This window comes from Perca fluviatilis, chromosome 20 (genome assembly GCF_010015445.1).
Source record: "Perca fluviatilis chromosome 20, GENO_Pfluv_1.0, whole genome shotgun sequence".
In the NCBI taxonomy this organism is placed as follows: domain Eukaryota; kingdom Metazoa; phylum Chordata; class Actinopteri; order Perciformes; family Percidae; genus Perca; species Perca fluviatilis.
Genome location: NC_053131.1, coordinates 33422808 through 33442731, shown reverse-complemented (window position 1 = coordinate 33442731; position 19924 = coordinate 33422808). Strand labels below are relative to the sequence as shown.

Here is a 19924-nt window from a genome sequence, read left to right as displayed (position 1 = left end):
GACATATCAACATGTCTGCTGTGAAAAAGGTCTATAACTTCCAGGTAGAACCAAAATACCACATCCGAATTAGAACAGAAAACAAAGCAAAATAACTGATACCATAACAGGGCCGTAACGCTACATTTGGTTTATCAAAGACGCAGCAAAGAATAAGCACAGCAGAGACCACAGATGGATCGAAAAATTTAAGCAAAAAAGCATCATTTAAACACGTTTTATGACAAGGTCGGTGAGGATGGAAAATCTGACATTTCTGGGCAAACATTGCCTGCCGGCTTTCAAAAAGAAAATCTGCACTTCAGTCACATCCACAGCAAACCACACACACACAGACACACACACACACACACACAGACACAGACACAGACACACACACACACACACACACACACACACACACACACACACACACACACACACACAGACACAGACACAGACACACACACACACACACACACACACACACACACACACATCCACAGCAGACCTGAAACGGCACGTTGAACTGATCGGATATGAAGATGAAATCTGACGCATAGTTTCAGTGTTAAAACTGATGAAATAATTGCTGTCTGTGGTTCTATATTTAGGCTGTGGCAATAATTTCAAAAAATAAATAGCTCGCAAGCAACATATGGAAAAACTATGAACTTAGTTCATTTTTTAAACTGTGAACTTAGTTCAACATTGTGAAGTATGAACTATGAACTGAACTGGTTCATTTTAAAATTTGTGAACTGAACTTTGAACCAGTTCATGTAGAAAGTGAACTTTCCCAACACTGGGGATAGGTTGGACCTTTGTGTTTAACTACATATCTTTAAAAAAGTTGCAGTTTCGGCTGAAAATGACAACAGAAATAAACAAGTTTGCTGATTTCGCATATCTCCGCAATTCAAATCGACCGGAAGTGATTTTAGCCCGACGTCATGTTGGTATTTATTTATTTGTGTGTGTTATGTGTTTGTAAGAGAGGAGAACATTAGCCATCGATGGAAGGACCTACTGCAGCAGCTCCAAGAGCAGAGGGGGCTTCTGGGTAATGTAGTTGAAAATCTGAGTGTCCTCCGAGACATCGAGCTCGTCTCCCAGGAACTGAAAGAACTACAGGTGAGTTTAGAGATAACTAATAAGTGTCAGTAATTATGAAAAGATTGACTTCAACCTGGACCCTATTTTCCCATGTTTTTGTGTCTTGGTGACTGATGGGAACTGCGGTCTTTGAAATTGGTCCAGTATTAAAACAGTAATGTAATGTTTATGAGAAATAGAGCACCATGAATTACCGTCCACTGTTGTTGCCGCTGACAGACTCAGATTATTATTCTAAGTGTCTGACAACATTATGGGATGGATCCCTACAGAGATAGACCTTTTAGTTAAAGAGTAAGATCCTTTTAGTTTAACATGAAACGAAAATCACCGAAAATCACCATCACCAAACTCCACCAGACTCCATGTAAATAATCAGGACTTTTAGTGTGTATAGAGCCAGCATATCTCCACCAGACTCCATGTAAATAATCAGGACTTTTAGTGTGTATAGAGCCAGCATATCTCCACCAGACTCCATGTAAATAATCAGGACTTTTAGTGTGTATAGAGCCAGCATATCTCCACCAGACTCCATGTAAATAATCAGGACTTTTAGCGTGTATAGAGCCAGCATATCTCCACCAGACTCCATGTAAATAATCAGGACTTTTAGCGTGTATAGAGCCAGCATATCTCCACCAGACTCCATGTTAATAATCAGGACTTTTAGTGTGTATAGAGCCAGCATATCTCCACATGTAAATGGGTGAATTAAAGGTTTATTTCAACCAAACCAGAGTGGTGATTGTTGGAACAGTGGAAAGATGAACCAAGACGGCTTTTGGTAGTTTTATTTAGTTTCTTTCCACTTTAAATGAAGTGTGTTTTACGATGATAAAAGTCCTGATTATTTACATGGAGTCTGGTGGTAATCAAAGAGGGTGACCTTTTTATTAAAATAAGAACTTTATCATTAAGAATTTTTTTTTTTCTAGACTTTAGACGTCAGTCTGCATAACTAATATCGGATTAGTGAAGTGTTGATTTCACCATGTTAACTATAATAATCCATGTAGTTTTACCATTTAAAGGCTAATTTAATTAAAACTTTCACCTTTTCCCTCCCCCCCTCCTCTCCTCTCCTCCCTTCTCCCTCTCTCTCTCTCCCCCCCCCCCCCCCCTCCCCCCCCCCCCCCCCCCCCCCCCTCCCCCTCCCCCCCCCTGCCCTCGTCCACCACTCCTCCCTCTTCTCTGTCTCCCTCCCATCCATCTCTTCTTCTCTCCTCCCTCTCTCTCTCCCTCTGCCTCTCTCTCTCTGCTCTCCCTCTCTGCTCTCTCTCTTCTCTCTCCTCTCTCTCTCCTCTCTCTCTCTCTCTCTCCCTCTCCTCTCTCCCTCCTCCTCTCTCTCTCTGTCTCTCTCTCTCTCCCATTCTCTCTCTCTCTGTCTCCTTCTCCTCCCTCTCTCTCTCTCTCTCCCTCTCCCTCCCTCTCTCTCTCTCTCTTCTATCTCCCTCTCTCTGTCTCCCCATCCATCTCTCTCTTCTCTCTCTATCTCACTCTCTCTCTGTCTCCCCATCCATCTCTCCCTCCCTCTCTCTCTCTCTCTGCTCCCTTCTCTCCCTCCATCTCTCTCTCTCTCTGTCTCTCTCTCTCCGCCTCTCTCTCTCTCCCCTCTCTCCCCTCTCTCTCTCTCTCTCTCTCTCTCTCCTCCCCTCCCCTCTCTGTCTCCCATCCATCTCTCCCTCCCTCTCTCTCTCTCTCTATCCTCACTCCCCTTCTCTGTCTCCCATCCATCTCTCCTCCCCTCCCTCTCTCCCTCCCCCTCCTCTCTCTCCCTCCCCCTCTCTCCTCCACTCCCTCCCTCCTCTCCCTCCCTCTCTCTCCCTCTCCCTCCCCTCCCTCCCTCCCTCCCTCCCTCCCAGTCCCAGGCCAGTTCCTCTGACCTGGGGAGACAGCTGGCTGAGGTGGAGTCTCTCCTTCAGAAACAAGATCTTCTGGAAGCTCAGATCTCCGCTCACGGTGAAACCATCACCGCCATCAGCAGCACGGCGCTGAAAGTGCGATATTTTATATTTTCAAATTAATTTTAACACCACACACAACACATTACAATTTGCAACATGAACATATCTCCCCTCCCCCCCTCTCGTCATTAGGGCTGTACAAAAATATTCGATACAGAGACTTTGATACCAGTTCCTAAACGATCATTTTTGCGATACCAATTAAAAAAAAAAAAAAGAATAGAAATTACACATTACACCTCCTACTACGTGAGTTCTCTGCGTGTCTCGGCGACGTGTAACGGTAGACAGCCAATCACAGTCATTATTACATCCTGGCAGGTGGTGATGGAGCAGTGGATATGACACATGCCTTTGGTGTGGGAGACCTGGGTTCGATTCCCACAAAACATCCACCAAAGTGTCCCTGAGCAACACACTTAACCCCTAGTTGCTCCAGAGGCGCAACTCTACCCTATGCTGGCTCTTGCAACCTCTGACATATATATATATATATACAGTGCCTTGCGAAAGTATTCGGCCCCCTTGAACGTTTCGACCTTTTGCCACATTTCAGGCCTCAAACATAAAGATATAAAACTGTAATTTTTTGTGAAGAATCAACAACAAGTGGGTCCCAATTATGAAGTGGAACGAAATTCATTGGCTATTTCAAACTTTTTTAACAAATAAAAAACTGAAAAAGTGGGCGTGCAAAATTATTCAGCCCCTTTACTTTCAGTGCAGCAAACTCTCTCCAGAAGTTCAGTGAGGATCTCTGAATGATCCAATGTTGACCTAAATGACTAATGATGATAAATAGAATCCAGCTGTGTGTAATCAAGTCCTCGTATAAATGCACCTGCTCTGTGATAGTCTCAGAGGTCCGGTAAAGCGTAGAGAGCATCATGAAGAACAAGGAACACACCAGGCAGGTCCGAGATACTGTTGTGGAGAAGTTTAAAGCCGGATTTGGATACAAAAAGATTTCCCAAGCTTTAAACATCCCAAGGAGCACTGTGCAAGCGATAATATTGAAATGGAAGGAGTATCAGACCACTACAAATCTACGAAGACCCGGCCGTCCCTCTAAACTTTCAGCTCATACAATGAGAAGACTGATCAGAGATGCAGCCAAGAGGCCCATGATCACTCTGGATGAACTGCAGAGATCTACAGCTGAGGTGGGAGACTCTGTCCATAGGACAACAATCAGTCGAATACTGCACAAATCTGGCCTTTATGGAAGAGTGGCAAGAAGAAAGCCATTTCTTAAAGATATCCATAAAAGTATCGTTTAAAGTTTGCCAAAAGCCACCTGGGAGACACACCAAACATGTGGAAGAAGGTGCTGTGGTCAGATGAAACCAAAATCGAACTTTTGGCAACAATGCAAAAACGTTATGTTTGGCGTAAAAGCAACACAGCTCATCACCCTGAACACACCATCCTCACTCGTCAAACATGGTGGTGGCAGCATCATGGTTTGGGCCTGCTTTTCTTCAGCAGGGACAGGGAAGATGGTTAAAATTGATGGGAAGATGGATGGAGCCAAATACAGGACCATTCTGGAAGAAAACCTGATGGAGTCTGCAAAAGACCTGAGACTGGGACGGAGATTTGTCTTCCAACAAGACAATGATCCAAAACATAAAGCAAAATCTACAATGGAATGGTTCACAAATAAACATATCCAGGTGTTAGAATGGCCAAGTCAAAGTCCAGACCTGAATCCAATCGAGAATCTGTGGAAAGAACTGAAAACTGCTGTTCACAAACGCTCTCCATCCAACCTCACTGAGCTCGAGCTGTTTTGCAAGGAGGAATGGGCAAAAATGTCAGTCTCTCGATGTGCAAAACTGATAGAGACATACCCCAAGCCACTTACAGCTGTAATCGCAGCAAAAGGTGGCGCCAAAGTATTAACTTAAGGGGCTGAATAATTTTGCACGCCCAATATTTCAGTTTTTTATTTGTTTAAAAGGTTTGAAATATCCAATAAATTTCGTTCCACTTCATGATTGTGTCCCACTTGTTGTTGATTCTTCACAAAAAATTACAGTTTTATATCTTTATGTTTGAGGCCTGAAATGTGGCAAAAGGTCGAAAAGTTCAAGGGGGCCGAATACTTTCGCAAGGCACTGTATATAGCAATTGTAAGTTGCTTTGGATAAAAGCGTCAGCTAAATTACATGTAATGTAATGGCAGAAGCATGCTGCGTGCTGATTGGCTCACATACGCTGATGAGATTTACTCCTTAGGGAGTGATGCTGCGTTCCAGGCATCCTGTAACTCGTGTTTTCACGACCTTCTCCCGGTAAAAGCGCCCTGGAACGGCAGTCAAACCAGTAACTTACTCCCGGTGAACTGGTACCAGATGGTTGTTCTCCCAGTTACAGTTTCTGACGTCACACACACATAAACAACGATGGCGCCCCCTGTTGATGCTGTACAGACGCCGGTGATTAACGGTGAGAAATAGAAATAAATAGACATAAATAGGCAACGTAAAGTAACTCTGCACATTGTACAGAAAAGAGAGTTTTTTTTGTGATTGTTGCGGGCAAAAATCCTTGATTATGCGGCACGTTTTCTTAAAAAAATGCAATGGAATATGCGCAATATTTATGCGATGAAATTGTGGGAACTTGCAAAAAATGTGGTTTGATGAAAAAGAGAAGAAACACCCTGCTTTTTTTTAAACTTAATTTCCAAAAATAGTTTACAGATATTCAGTCATTGCAATAAGTAAACAAATAAGATACAAAATATATATACAAATAATATAATATTAAAGTAAAAATAAAATAATAGTCTAAACAGGGAAATAAAAGATACAAAAGAGACAGACTTTTAAAAATCATTAATAATAATAATAATACAGCAGGAGCACTTAAAGAGATTACAGATAATATCAGATATTAAGATAGCTTTCTGATTGGATCCCAACTTAAGAGACTCAGAGTACAACATGTCAGATTCAACCTCCAACACACTGCTTTAGATGATGTTCACGTCGCGTAATTACATCACTTCATAACGTTCCCATGGCAACAGGGGAAAATGGCTGCTCTTGTGTGATATATTATGGGATTTTTTTGCAACGAAAATGCGGGGATTATGAAATCATGCAAGCCGCGCATATTATGCGATCGCATAATCACATTTTTCTGGAGGGACTGATTGTAATCAAAACAATACACATACGATTGTGTACTACTACAGGTTATGTTTATTAAATGAAGCCCAAAATATGTCGCCGACTAGAAATCGCTAGCATCAGCCAGCGCTAGCTAACGTCAACGTTAGGTTGCCGCTAGCTAACGTTAACGTTAGGTGGCCTAACCTGAACCCTGCCAACGGCACAATGTTAAGCTAGCCAGCTTTGACGTGTGCCAAATGTCATTATTTTTATCATCAGACACACAAATCTGCTGTACGTACATGCTAGTGCAAGTGAAGTGAGCAGCCGCTTATGCTAGCAGAGCTCGGCTTGCTGATGCGAAGATCATCAGACCAGAGCCGAGAAGGGTTTGTGGTGACTTTGCCTGGAACTCTACCGTAACTTACGGGCTCGAAATTGTGTCTGGAAGGCAGCATGAAATCGGTGTAATCGGGTGATGACTCAGAAATGATGTTGGAGAGACTTCAAAGATGACGACCAGTCCGATGAATTCAAATCAAATGCAGCTTTATTCAAACGGTGAACAAAATTTCATGACCCTGAGACAACTGTGAGCATACAGGCGTGCCTGCCCAAGGGTGACAAACGTAGACCTCAAAATGGATCCCTTTTATACTCTTTTTGTGCTCACACAGCTTAAAGGTCCCATGGCATGAAAATGTCACTTTATGAGGTTTTTTTAACATTAATATGAGTTCTCCCAGCCTGCCTATGGTCCCCCAGTGGCTAGAAATGGTGATAGGTGTAAACCGAGCCCTGGGTATCCTGCTCTGCCTTTGAGAAAATGAAAGCTCAGATGGACCAATCAGGAATCTTCTCCTTATGAGGTCATAAGAAAGCGAAAGAGAAAGAGGCTTCAGATCCAGTATTAGGGGACCACTAAGGTCTATATAAAAGAGACTTCAGATCCAGTATTAGGGGACCACTAAGGTCTATATAAAAGAGACTTCAGATCCAGTATTAGGGGACCACTAAGGTCTATATAAAAGAGACTTCAGATACAGTATTAGGGGACCACTAAGGTCTATATAAAAGAGACTTCAGATACAGTATTAGGGGACCACTAAGGTTTATATAAAAGAGACTTCAGATACAGTATTAGGGGACCACTAAGGTCTATATAAAAGAGATTTCAGATACAGTATTAGGGGACCACTAAGGTCTATATAAAAGAGACTTAAAGTTACAGTATTAGGGGACCACTAAGGTCTATATAAAAGAGATTTCAGATACAGTATTAGGGGACCACTAAGGTCTATATAAAAGAGACTTCAGATACAGTATTAGGGGACCACTAAGAGAGACTTCAGATACAGTATTAGGGGACCACTAAGAGAGACTTCAGATACAGTATTAGGGGACCACTAAGAGAGACTTCAGATACAGTATTAGGGGACCTAATCATCGCTGTAAACCCATCCAGCCCAGTCTCACGGCAGTGACCCATCATAACTCTTCTCTTAGGTAAAGATAACGGTTTAGGAGCAGGAGGCAGTCTTTGATTGGTCCACTAAGGTGTCTTTCTCTTCCGTCAGGTGAAAGCGAGAGACGGTCAGCAGATTCAGAGCAGAGTGAGAGCTCTCGACACGCAGTACAAGTCTCTGGTGTCTCTCAGCGGAAACAGGTTTCCCTCACTTTTCACTTGTATTGATTCGGATTTATTAAACCACAGATATGAAGATAGATCACTTCTCCTCCATCTCTGTTCTCACTGCTCTCCTCCCGTCCCAATTCCTCCCCTCTTTTTCCTTCTCTCACCTCGCTTGCTTTCGCCTGGTTTCTCCTTGTCTCATTCCCTCTTGTCTTGTTTCCTCTGGTCTGGTTTCCTCTGGTCTCGCTTACTCTTGTCTGGTTTCCTCTGGTCTTGTTTCCTCTGGTCTCGTTCCCTCTTGTCTGGTTTCCTCTCGTCTGGTTTCCTCTTGTCTCCTTTCCTCTTGTCTCCTTTCCTCTTGCCTCGTTTCCTCTTTTCTCGTTTCCTCTGGTCTGGTTTCCTCTCGTCTCGTTTCCTCGCGTCTGGTTTCCTCTGGTCTGGTTTCCTCTTGTCTCCTTTCCTCTGGCCTTGTTTCCTCTTTTCTCATTTCCTCTGGTCTGGTTTCCTCTGGCCTCGTTTCCTCTTTTCTCGTTTCCTCTTTTCTTGTTTCCTCTCGTCTCGTTTCCTCTGGCCTCATTTCCTCTTTTCTCGTTTCCTCTCGTCTCGTTTCCTCTCGTCTGGTTTCCTCTGGCCTCGTTTCCTCTTGTCTGGTTTCCTCTCGTCTGGTTTCCTCTTGCCTCGTTTCCTCTTTTGTCCCCTCTATGGTTTCCTCCTCCCCTCATCTCATATCTTCTTCCCCTCTTCCATGTCTCCTCTCCTACCCTCTTGTCTTTCTTCTCTTCTTATTCCCTCTCGTTTCCCCCTCCCTTGTTTATTCTCATTTCCTCTTGTTTCCTTCTCTCCTCTCAACTTGCTTTCTCTTGTCTCGTTTCCTCTCCTCTTCTCCACTCTTTTTCCTTCTCTTGCGTCATTCCTCTCCTCTTGTCCTGTTTCCTTTCCTCTTGTTTCCTCCTCTCCTCATCTCTTGTCTCCATCTCTCTGCTGTTTTCTCTCGTCTCATTTTTCTCTCTCTCGTTTCCTCTCTTCTTTCTTCCACTCCTTGTGTTTCCTTCTCACATCTGGCTTCCTCCTCCTCCTCTTCCTTCCTTCCTTCCTTCCTTCCTTCCTTCCTTCCTTCCTTCCTTCCTTCCTTCCCACCTGTCAGGAGGAGACAGCTGGAGGCTCAGCTGAGGCTGTTTGAGTTCTTCTATGACTGTGAGGAGGCTGAGGCCTGGCTGTACGAGCGCTGGTTGAGACTGCAGACTGCCGGACTCGGAAGAGACCTGAACCACATCCAGCTGGCCCAACACAAGCACAAGGTCCTGTCCACATCCACAGTCTCTCAGCATAACACACATCTGGCCAACTACAACACAATTCATTCTGAAGTGCAAACATATATATATATATATATATATAGGAGAGATTTTAGAGAACTTGGCATTCATACATAATTCCAAAGGCCAAAGGAACTTTATCAGGATGCATAGTATCCTGGATCCATGAAATAACTGGCCTTTCAAAATAAAAGTCTGACTGCTTCTATGGGAATCTAGGGGTGGACTGACTTATGCCCCCTGTATTTTAAGGAAGAACATTTATTTATTTACGATACATTATTCATTCACAAAGAAAATTGGTGTGCACGAGAAAAACTTTCTGGTAAGCACAAGATACTTTTATCATGCTCATGAGAAACCAATGTAGGGCTAGCAAAATTATGCTAACGTAGTATTGCTTATGTTATGTGTCTAAAGTTAGTATTTCACATTCACAGCAGGAAATCAGTTAAAAGTTAGCGTATCATCATTAAATTTATGGATGACACTATCTGGTACATTTCATTGAGTTAACAGGAAGAAGAAAACTTCCTCCTTGGCAGCCATTTCGGCTGCTACTCATATTGGTTTCTCGTACACACCAGAAAGTTTTAGTACGCACCAGAAAGTTTTAGTGCTCACCAGAAAGTTTTAGTGCTCACCAGAAAGTTTTAGTACGCACCAGAAAGTATTAGTGCTCACCAGAAAGTTTTAGTGCTCACCAGAAAGTTTTAGTACGCACCAGAAAGTATTAGTGCTCACCAGAAAGTTTTAGTGCTCACCAGAAAGTTTTAGTACACACCAGAAAGTATGTTTTACTCACAATAAAGTTTTAGTACACACCAGAAAGTATCTTGTACTCACAAGAAGGTTTTAGTGCACAGCAGAAAGTTTTTTGTCTGCCTCAGAATTATTTTTCCTGATGTCCCTTTAGGGGACTCTATAATTTTCTTCTACATGTACATTTTTTTCTGAGATTTAACCGATTTTAATTGATTTATGTATTTGTAATGTAATCTGATTACATCCTGTAAGGCGTTGGAGGCGGAGCTCCAGGCCCAGGAGTCTCTGTACCAGGGGGTTCTGGGTCGAGGTCAGGACCTGCTGTCCAAACAGAGTCAGCCCAATCAGCGAGCCATCCAGAAGTGGATCCGTACCCTGAAGAAGCAGTGGAGCCACCTGACCGCCGAGGCCACGGGACACCGCAACAGACTGCAGGCCGCCGCCGCCATCAAACAGGTAGACCAAGAAACGCCATCTTTTAACCTAACCGGCAATTTCCACTGGATGCGGAACAGCTGCGTCCCAGTTCCTTCAGTCCTCAGCCCTCCGGAGCAGATATACGCAGAGCTTCTATTGTTGACGGACGACGGAGAGCGCCGCAGCAATTCAGCACAATTCACATAGTGCGGGACAGGAAGTCGAGCATAGAAACAAAATAAATATCCGGTTAATTTTCAAAATAAAATACACCATGCTCACGGTGGATCATATCTCCCTGCTACTACACCTTGAACACACAGAGCTGTTTCCACCTCTACTGCTCTGGATGGAAACTAACTGGTGGGTGGTTTGGTGGTTCTATTTTACATGAATTCGCAAGATCTCGTTGGGTCCTCGTGACTACAGATGTCAGTGGTCCTTATTTATATATTTTATACTGTCCAACCAGTAGGACATGTCCTGTTCTGTAGACATGGTCCTTATTTATATATTTTATACTGTCCAACCAGTAGGACATGTCCTGTTCTGTAGACATGGTCCTTATTTATTTCTTCATGTTGGACCAGTCCAATATGACCGTCAGGTGATATAAACCTTGTGTTGTATTCGTTACGAATCTATTTTGATGCGTTTTCCCGTAACTTTTGTAATTTTACATGCTTTTAAAAATATTGAAATTGTTAAATTGCCAATCTGTCTTGTTTCTTCAAACTTCAATCATCCAATCAACCAAACACCAAACGAGTCAAAGGCAGAATAAGCTGTTTAGCATTGGCAGAGAAGATTTGGCAAATTTTTCATGGGGGCAACCCACATACTCAGCGCTGCTGCTCATCCCACAAATGCAAGTTCCTTACACATGGGGCATCATTTGAAAGGGAACTAAACAGGCTTTCCAACAGCATAACATTTATTAGCAAAAGGCATTGTTACCACAGAGAAATAATCCACCAAACACAAATTTCCTTACTTTTTGCTCTAAGTTTACTTTCCTATTTTCAGTACTTTGCAGATGTGGCGGAGGCCGACTCCTGGCTGGGCGACAGGAAACCGCTGCTGACCAGCGAGGATCACGGAAAGGATGAGTCGAGCACGGCCGCGTTGCTGCAGCGCCACCTGCGGTTGGAAAAGGAGATGGCGGCCTACGCCTCGGAGATAAAGAGACTAACCGAGCAGGCGAGGAGCGCCGCGCAGCAAACGGCTCTGACCGTAAGTACAGACATCTCCAGGCTGTTCAGAACTCTGCTGCAAGGCTTTTAACTCCCGTTAACAAAAGAGCACACCATCCCACCTGTTTTAGCATCACTTCACTGGTTACCATGTCTCACATAGCGAGGTCACAATTTGTTGAGCTCAACTGGCTCCCTGTGGACTCTCGTGTTACTATGTTAAGACTGAACATGATTCAGAAAATATTGTTTGGTAGTGTCCCAATTTTTTTGTTGTGTCTTATAACTAAGGTAAAGGACACACACAATATTAATACTCGTGGCCGCATATCTGACCTGTGTCCTTATAAATTTAAGACAGTGTTAGGGAAAGGAACATTTGCCTATATGGGGGCAGTTCAGTGGAACAAGTTAGATCGTCATATTAAAGTCATTTCCAGCCTGAACTCTTTTAAAAAGAGCATCAAGGTCTGGTTACTAGAGAGGGTTGCGGAATAGATTAAAGGGCAAGTTACTATTTATATTTAAGAAAAATGTTTTTATGTTATGTCATTGAGTGTCTTGTCTTGTCCTGATGTGTGTTGAGGACCACAATGGAAATAAGTCTTGGACTTTATTGTGTTTTTATCCTTGATTGTATTTGATGTCCTTTTGTCATGTGTAGGGCACTCTCTTACAATTAAATCAAATCAAATCAAATCAAACCAGTCCAGAATTCAATTTAAAATCCTGGTCCTTACTTTTAGAGCCCTGCACATCACTGATTTGATACAGCTTCATACCCCCACCCGTAGTCTGAGGTCATCAGGTCAGATGCTGTTAGTGGTTCTCAGCACTCATTTTAAAACTAGAGGGGACCGGTCATTCCCAGCAGTGGTCCTAGGATTTGGGATGTCTTGCCTCCCTCTCTACGTTGTGTGAATATTGTCGAATCTTTAAAAAGCAGCTGAAGACTCTGCTTTTCAAGCAGGCTTTTACTTAGTCGAGTTTTTTTTATGGTTGTTTATGTTTTCTATTTGTGCTGAAATTTTCTTGTATTTTAATTAGTTGTATTGTATTACATTTTCTTGTGAATTACTTTGCGATTTTTATGTGTGAAAGGCGCTATACAAATGAACTTTTCTTACTTATATCAAACTTTCTGTGTTGCTGAAGCTGCGAGACAAGCATGAGCTGTATAACCAGAACTTAATGTGTAACAGTACACAGGAGTCACAGTTTGGTTCGTACCAAACTTATTATAGTTTAGAATTTTCAATGGTTTTATTTTTGACTCTCTTAATTTAATTTCAGTTTCAGTTACTTTTCAGAGAGTTTGCTTGTTTGTTTTTTCCTCCAGTTTTTCAGAAAGGTTTTAGTTTTTATATGTTTAGTTTCTTTTTGTCAGGGCCAGGTATAATGTCTCGGTTCATACCCGACTTTAGGGTCACGATTCAACTCACACCTGTGTTTAAGGAGCACTGGCGGGTTCGGTTCATACCTGGGATTAGGAGTCATGGTGGGTTCATACCGGAGTTTAGGGGTTACGGTTCGGTACAGCGGATAAAACCCCCAGACAAAATGTTCTCTGAATAAAGTGACGCGGACTCTCTTCCTGTGTAGGCGGAGCCTCAGCAGATTAAGATGATCCAATACAGCGACTCATCCGGAGACGAGGACGGTCCAGGAGCGGTGACATCACCGCCACCTAGAGCCGCGGGTGGGGGTGGGGGGGGCTCTGGGAGTGGCCCCTCTCAGAGTGAAGACAGCAGGGCCAAGGTCCGCTTCAGATACAGCAGAGGTACTAAAGGTCCGCTCTGTGTGGCTGTCATACAGCAGGGCATGATGGGAGATTACGCTAACACTAAAACACATAAAATTTGTTTCTATCGCGTAAATTAGTCTTAACCTGGTCAGTTAACAATCAGCGTAGAGGGTGACACGGGAATCAGTTGTCGCTCCCATCCCATCCCGAGCCCATGAAAATACTCTCGTCATATCCCGATCACATTACCTATAGGTAACATGTACCTACATTACCTGCAGGCCTAGGTAACGTGTACCTACATTACCTGCAGGCCTAGGTAACATGTACCTACATTACCTGCAGGCCTAGGTAACATGTACCTACATTACCTGCAGGCCTAGGTAACGTGTACCTACATTACCTGCAGGCCTAGGTAACGTGTACCTACATTACCTGCAGGTCTAGGTAACATGTACCTACATTACCTGCAGGCCTAGGTAACATGTACCTACATTACCTGCAGGCCTAGGTAACATGCATTACCTGCAGGTCTAGGTAACATGCATTACCTGCAGGTCTAGGTAACATGCATTACCTGCAGGCCTAGGTAACATGTATTACCTGCAGGCCTAGATAACATGTATTACCTGCAGGCCTAGGTAACATGTATTACCTGCAGGCCTAGGTAACATGTATTACCTGCAGGTCTAGGTAACATGCATTACCTGCAGGTCTAGGTAACATGTATTACCTGCAGGCCTAGGTAACATGTATTACCTGCAGGTCTAGGTAACATGTATTACCTGCAGGCCTAGGTAACATGTATTACCTGCAGGTCTAGATAACATGTATTACCTGCAGGTCTAGGTAACATGCATTACCTGCAGGTCTAGGTAACATGTATTACCTGCAGGCCTAGGTAACATGTATTACCTGCAGGCCTATAGGTAACATGCATTACCTGCAGGTCTATAGGTAACATGCATTACCTGCAGGCCTAGGTAACATGTATTACCTGCAGGTCTAGGTAACATATATTACCTGCAGGCCTAGGTAACATGTATTACCTGCAGGCCTAGGTAACATGTATTACCTACAGGTCTAGGTAACATGTATTACCTGCAGGCCTAGGTAACATGTATTACCTGCAGGCCTATAGGTAACATGCATTACCTGCAGGTCTAGGTAACATGTATTACCTGCAGGCCTAGGTAACATGTATTACCTGCAGGTCTAGGTAACATGTATTACCTGCAGGTCTATAGGTAACATGTATTACCTGCAGGCCTATAGGTAACATGTATTACCTGCAGGTCTATAGGTAACATGTATTACCTGCAGGTCTATAGGTAACATGTATTACCTGCAGGCCTATAGGTAACATGTATTACCTGCAGGCCTAGGTAACATGCATTAACTACAGGTCTAGGTAACATGCATTAACTACAGGTCTAGGTAACATGCATTACCTGCAGGCCTAGGTAACATGCATTACCTGCAGGCCTAGGCCATTTCATTACGTAATTCCTAAGATCTTCTAACACTCAAAACACACATTTCTCCAGCCCGCTCCTGTTGATTTCTATGCTCCATTCAGTCCCTATCACATTACCAACAGTGAAATTAACTCTAGTAAACACTGTAGAAAGCTTAGAAAGGTTTTGGGTGATCTATTCCATTAAAAATGTTAACATGTGGTTTCAGGTCAGTTTCCATGGGATCGTAATGAGATTGTAACCATCGTCCACACTGAGCCGGATGGAGACCGAGTTCTGGCCAGAGACAGCCGAGGAAACCAGCAGCTCATCCCCAAAACCTACCTGACCCTGCTGCCAGCCACCGTACGATCGATAATCATTAGATCAATTATCAGTAACCTTTTTAAATAAATCTGTGTTCATAAGACCTGTCTGTAAAGATGAATCATTTTAGATTAATAATGAGTCTAATCATTGTCCTAACATTTCTCAGACTCCTCCCACCATCCCGCCCGTCTCCACCAATGGCGCGCCAGAGAGCCCGAGCAGGAAGTTGAATCGTCCGAGACGCAGCCGCTCGATGCGTCGCGGCACGGCAGAGATCCAGACAACATCGCTGCCAGACCCACAGTACCAGAGAGACACTGTGGAGAGCACGCAGGCCGGCCTGGACCGGGACTACAACTCCCTGTACAACCTGGTCAAGGTGAGAGGGGCAGCATGGGAAATGTAGTTTGATAATGCCGGAGTTTGTGTAAAGATTAAAGGGTAACTTTGGCTTTTCTCATCAACCTGGAACTCTTATTTTCCCGTGTTTTTGTGTTAAGTGACTAATGGGCAAGATGCAAAACAAGCTGCAAACCTTATAATATATAAGTCAATACAATATCTGTCAATTAAAAATTCAGTTTTTGCCGCTGACAGACTCAGATTATTATTCTAAGTGTCTGACAACATTATGGAAAGGAACCCTACAGAAATAGACCTTTTAGTTTAACATGAAACAGCCCCAAAATCACCAAACTCCACCAGACTCCATGTAAATAGTCACTACTTTTATCATTGTAAAACACACTTCATTCAAAGTGGACAGAAACTAAATAAAACTATCTAAAGCCATCTTGGTTCATCTTTCCACTGTTCCAACAATCACCACTCTGGTTTGGTTGAAATAAACCCTTAATTCACCCATTTACATGTGGAGATATGCTGGCTCTATACACTCTAAAAGTCCTGATTATTTACATGGAGTCTGGTGGAGATATGCTGGCTCTATACACGCTAAAAGTCCTGATTATTTACATGGAGTCTGGTGGAGTTATGCTGGCTCTATACACGCTAAAAGTCCTGATTATTTACATGGAGTCTGGTGGAGATATGCTGGCTCTATTGAGTTCGGGATCGTTTCGTCACGTCGCAATGCATTGTGGGAATCACTGTACGGAAGTAGATGTACTGTATACTGACTGTATATAGCATAGCTGTATAGTAGGCTGATAGTAGGCAGTAGGTAATTGAAATTGTAACGTTGGTCATTTGAGAATATTAGGTTTTTATTTAGGTTATTTTAAAAGGAGAATTCCGGCCAATTTTTATGTTAATCTTGATCGCTATAGCTACGCTAGTACTTTCGATAGAAAAAAACCAGACCCGAATCAGTGCAGGTAACACGGAGAAGCTGCAGCTACGTGTGGAAGCGTCCCCTGAGCTAAAACGGCAGTTGTCGGAGCAAGATTTAGAGTGCCTTTGTGCCTCTTAACAGATACAAAATAAAATTAATATGTCTGTGCCACATGAACAGTGCCCTTACGCATCAACAACAAGATGCGTTTTCAACTCAGACATTGTTTAAATTCACCTACCCTGGTCCCTGTCTCGATCCTGCCGGTAGCTAGGTTGCCCTGCTAGCTGATATCCGTTAGCTGCTAGCTGTCCGGTGAGTGTATTCAGACAGGCTTCTGTGATAATCATCCCAATAACTAAGTAACTAAATAAATAAGGACGACCATCCAACTCAAAAGGCTCTTCAGTGTGTTGTATATCTGCTATATTCTCCATAGTTACGTTACTCCAAGCTTCTTCCCTTGTAAACAACTCCGCTCTTCACACACTACGCTCCAATCTGCACACTATTACCTTTTTTTTCAGCTAGCTAAGCTTCAGTAACGCTATTACTGTGCAAGCCACAGACATCATTTATCCCGTTTCCATGTAGTTACATAGTCATGTATATGGTCATAACCACTACAGTGCTCATTTACCAATTTTGAGGGGGAAATAAACTAAACTTTTCGCTGTGAAGGCATGATCTGTCCTATGCAGGACATCCACCAGACCACCGGGCGCTCTGGAGATTTTGTCGATCGCGGAGGGGATGAAGGCTGCTTGCCTGGCTAAGGGAACTAGCTACCACACAGACTGACACTGACAAAGCTCACAGCACTTTCACAAAGTTAATGTATTATTATCAAAGCTGGGTTCTTTTGCTTTGCTTTGTGGTCAACTCCGTTAGCATCGGGCGGCTAACGCTTAACTGATATTTTTATGACATACATACATAAATATGTCCTCATTTTTTTAAGTAGCATTGTTTGGCTTCACTATTAAGTTTGTCAGTATACGGTATAGCCAACTTTTTTTTTGTCACGGTCCATAACTCTTCTCCGTGCCGGTGGAGGTGGAGACCGGCCGGCTACGCTATTATCTTATTCCCAACCGGCGTTTGCGTTACCTCTAAAATGGCCGCCGCTACCCACAATGCACCGTTCCATAACGTCTACGCCCGAGCTCTATACACGCTAAAAGTCCTGATTATTTACATGGAGTCTGGTGGAGATATGCTGGCTCTATACACGCTAAAAGTCCTGATTATTTACATGGAGTCTGGTGGAGATATGCTGGCTCTATACACGCTAAAAGTCCTGATTATTTACATGGAGTCTGGTGGAGATATGCTGGCTCTATACACGCTAAAAGTCCTGATTATTTACATGGAGTCTGGTGGAGATATGCTGGCTCTATACACGCTTAAAAGTCCTGATTATTTACATGGAGTCTGGTGGAGATATGCTGGCTCTATACAGCCTAAAAGTCCTGATTATTTACATGGAGTCTGGTGGAGATATGCTGGCTCTATACACGCTAAAAGTCCTGATTATTTACATGGAGTCTGGTGGAGATATGCTGGCTCTATACACGCTAAAAGTCCTGATTATTTACATGGAGTCTGGTGGAAATATGCTGGCTCTATACACGCTAAAAGTCCTGATTATTTACATGGAGTCTGGTGGAGTTTGGTGATGGTGATTTTGGGGCTGTTTCATGTTAAACTAAAAGGATTTTACTCTTTAACTAAAAGGTCTATCTCTGTAGGGATCCTTTCCATAATGTTGTCAGACACTTAGAATAATAATCTGAGTCTGTCAGCGGCAACAACAGAACTTTTAGTGGACGCTGACTGATGCTGAACATTTGTCCTGTAGGGCTAACGTTATAGCCCGGTTCACAGCGTTTCAAAGACTTTTCTTCACATCAGTCACTTGCACACAAATGCGTGGGAAAGAAATAGGGTCCAGGTTGAAAAATGACCCTTTAAAATAAAGCCTAAAGGAAGTTTTGAAGATGAAGGAAATGGTTGTGTGTTTTGCAGTCGAAGACGAGGAGTCTGCAGGAGATGCTGCGTCTGCATCGGTTCTACAACAGCTGCCAGGAGTTTGAGTCGTGGATGGAGGACAAGGAGAACGTCCTGAACACCTTCAGCACCGACGCCGACAACCTGGGAGTGGTTCAGGCTAAATACGAGGTGAAGCCTTCACTCAGCACGACACATTAACTTAACCCTCCTGTCACATCTGACCCATTTTCGATCAGAAATGTTGGATTCTTTCAACCAAATTTGAAAACAAAATAACGTGGCTGGTTCCCTACAACGCTCTGAACAAGTTAAATAATTTTTTCAAAAACTTTTTCAACCATTAGCTAACTTTTTCAACTTTAAGCTATTTTAACCGTTAGCTAACTATTTCAACTTTAAGCTATTTCAACCGTTAACTTACTATTTCAACTTTAAGCTATTTCAACCGTTAGCTAAGTTTTTCAACTTTAAGCTATTTCAACCGTTAGCTAACTTTATCAACATTAAGATATTTCAACCGTTAGCAAACTATTTCAACTTTAAGCTATTTCAACCGTTAGCTAACTATTTCAACTTTAAGCTATTTCAACCGTTAGCTAACTATTTTAACCGTTAGCTAACTTTTTCAACTTTAAGCTATTTCAACCGTTAGCTAACTATTTTAACCGTTAGCTAACTATTTAAACATTAAGATATTTCAACCGTTAGCAAACTATTTAATCTTTAAGCTATTTCAACCGTTAGCTAACTATTTCAACTTTAAGCTATTTCAACCATTTGCTAACTATTTCAACTTTAAGCTATTTCAACCGTTAGCTAACTATTTCAACTTTAAGCTATTTCAACCATTAGCTAACTTTTTCAACTTTAAGCTATTTCAACCGTTAGCTAACTATTTTAACCAGCTAACTATTTCAACATTAAGATTAGTGTTAATTTTGTCACCTATTTTTAATTTAGTCTTAGTCTTGTGCCAAAAAGTTTTGTTAGTCAAGTTTTAGTCGACTAAAAGTCTCATAATTTTAGTCTAGTTTTAGTCAAAAGAGAACTCAAGGTATCTTAGTCAAGTTTTAGTCGACTAAAAGTCTCGCCATTTTAGTCAAGTTTTAGTCAAAACATTTTAGTCTTTTTTTAAATAAATTATTTCTGATAACCATTTCAGACAAATAGTTATAAAAATAAATAAATGCTATATATATATATATATATATATATATATATATATATATAAAAGTTATATAAATATTGAGCCTCTTCCTTAACGACAAAAACAACTGCATGAGGAAAGGATATTTTACAATAAAATAAATGCAGCACGAAACTGGCGAGGCGTATTTCAAGTGAACGCAACATATGTTGTTTTTCAGACAACGGCAGCTGCAGACTGTCGTACGTCTCGTGTTGGAAATAGAGACAAACCTTTACACCGTTTAGCTGTCAGCATTTTAACTGTGTTAAATCCAACTGCTAGCTAACGGTAGGCTAACGTTACCTGCTGCCAAGTGTAGTGTTAACTAGCTAACGGTATACTAACCTTACCTGCTGCCAAGCGTAGTGTTAACTAGCGCCCCGTGCAGC

At 42.5% G+C, this 19924-nt stretch overlaps 1 protein-coding gene across 1 annotated transcript in view; it reads left to right on the top strand.

The window, feature by feature from the left end:
- The window catches only part of sptbn5 (spectrin, beta, non-erythrocytic 5), a 137241-nt gene that overhangs the window by 18116 nt on the left and 99201 nt on the right, over positions 1 to 19924 (top strand). Inside the window, exons 7-16 of the mRNA XM_039785451.1 lie at positions 975 to 1113; positions 2961 to 3095; positions 7762 to 7850; positions 8962 to 9115; positions 10151 to 10354; positions 11342 to 11548; positions 13111 to 13297; positions 14939 to 15075; positions 15206 to 15418; positions 18362 to 18514. Of these exons, the coding sequence (XP_039641385.1) occupies positions 975 to 1113; positions 2961 to 3095; positions 7762 to 7850; positions 8962 to 9115; positions 10151 to 10354; positions 11342 to 11548; positions 13111 to 13297; positions 14939 to 15075; positions 15206 to 15418; positions 18362 to 18514 (1618 nt within the window). The remainder of the gene's footprint in view (positions 1 to 974; positions 1114 to 2960; positions 3096 to 7761; positions 7851 to 8961; positions 9116 to 10150; positions 10355 to 11341; positions 11549 to 13110; positions 13298 to 14938; positions 15076 to 15205; positions 15419 to 18361; positions 18515 to 19924) is intronic.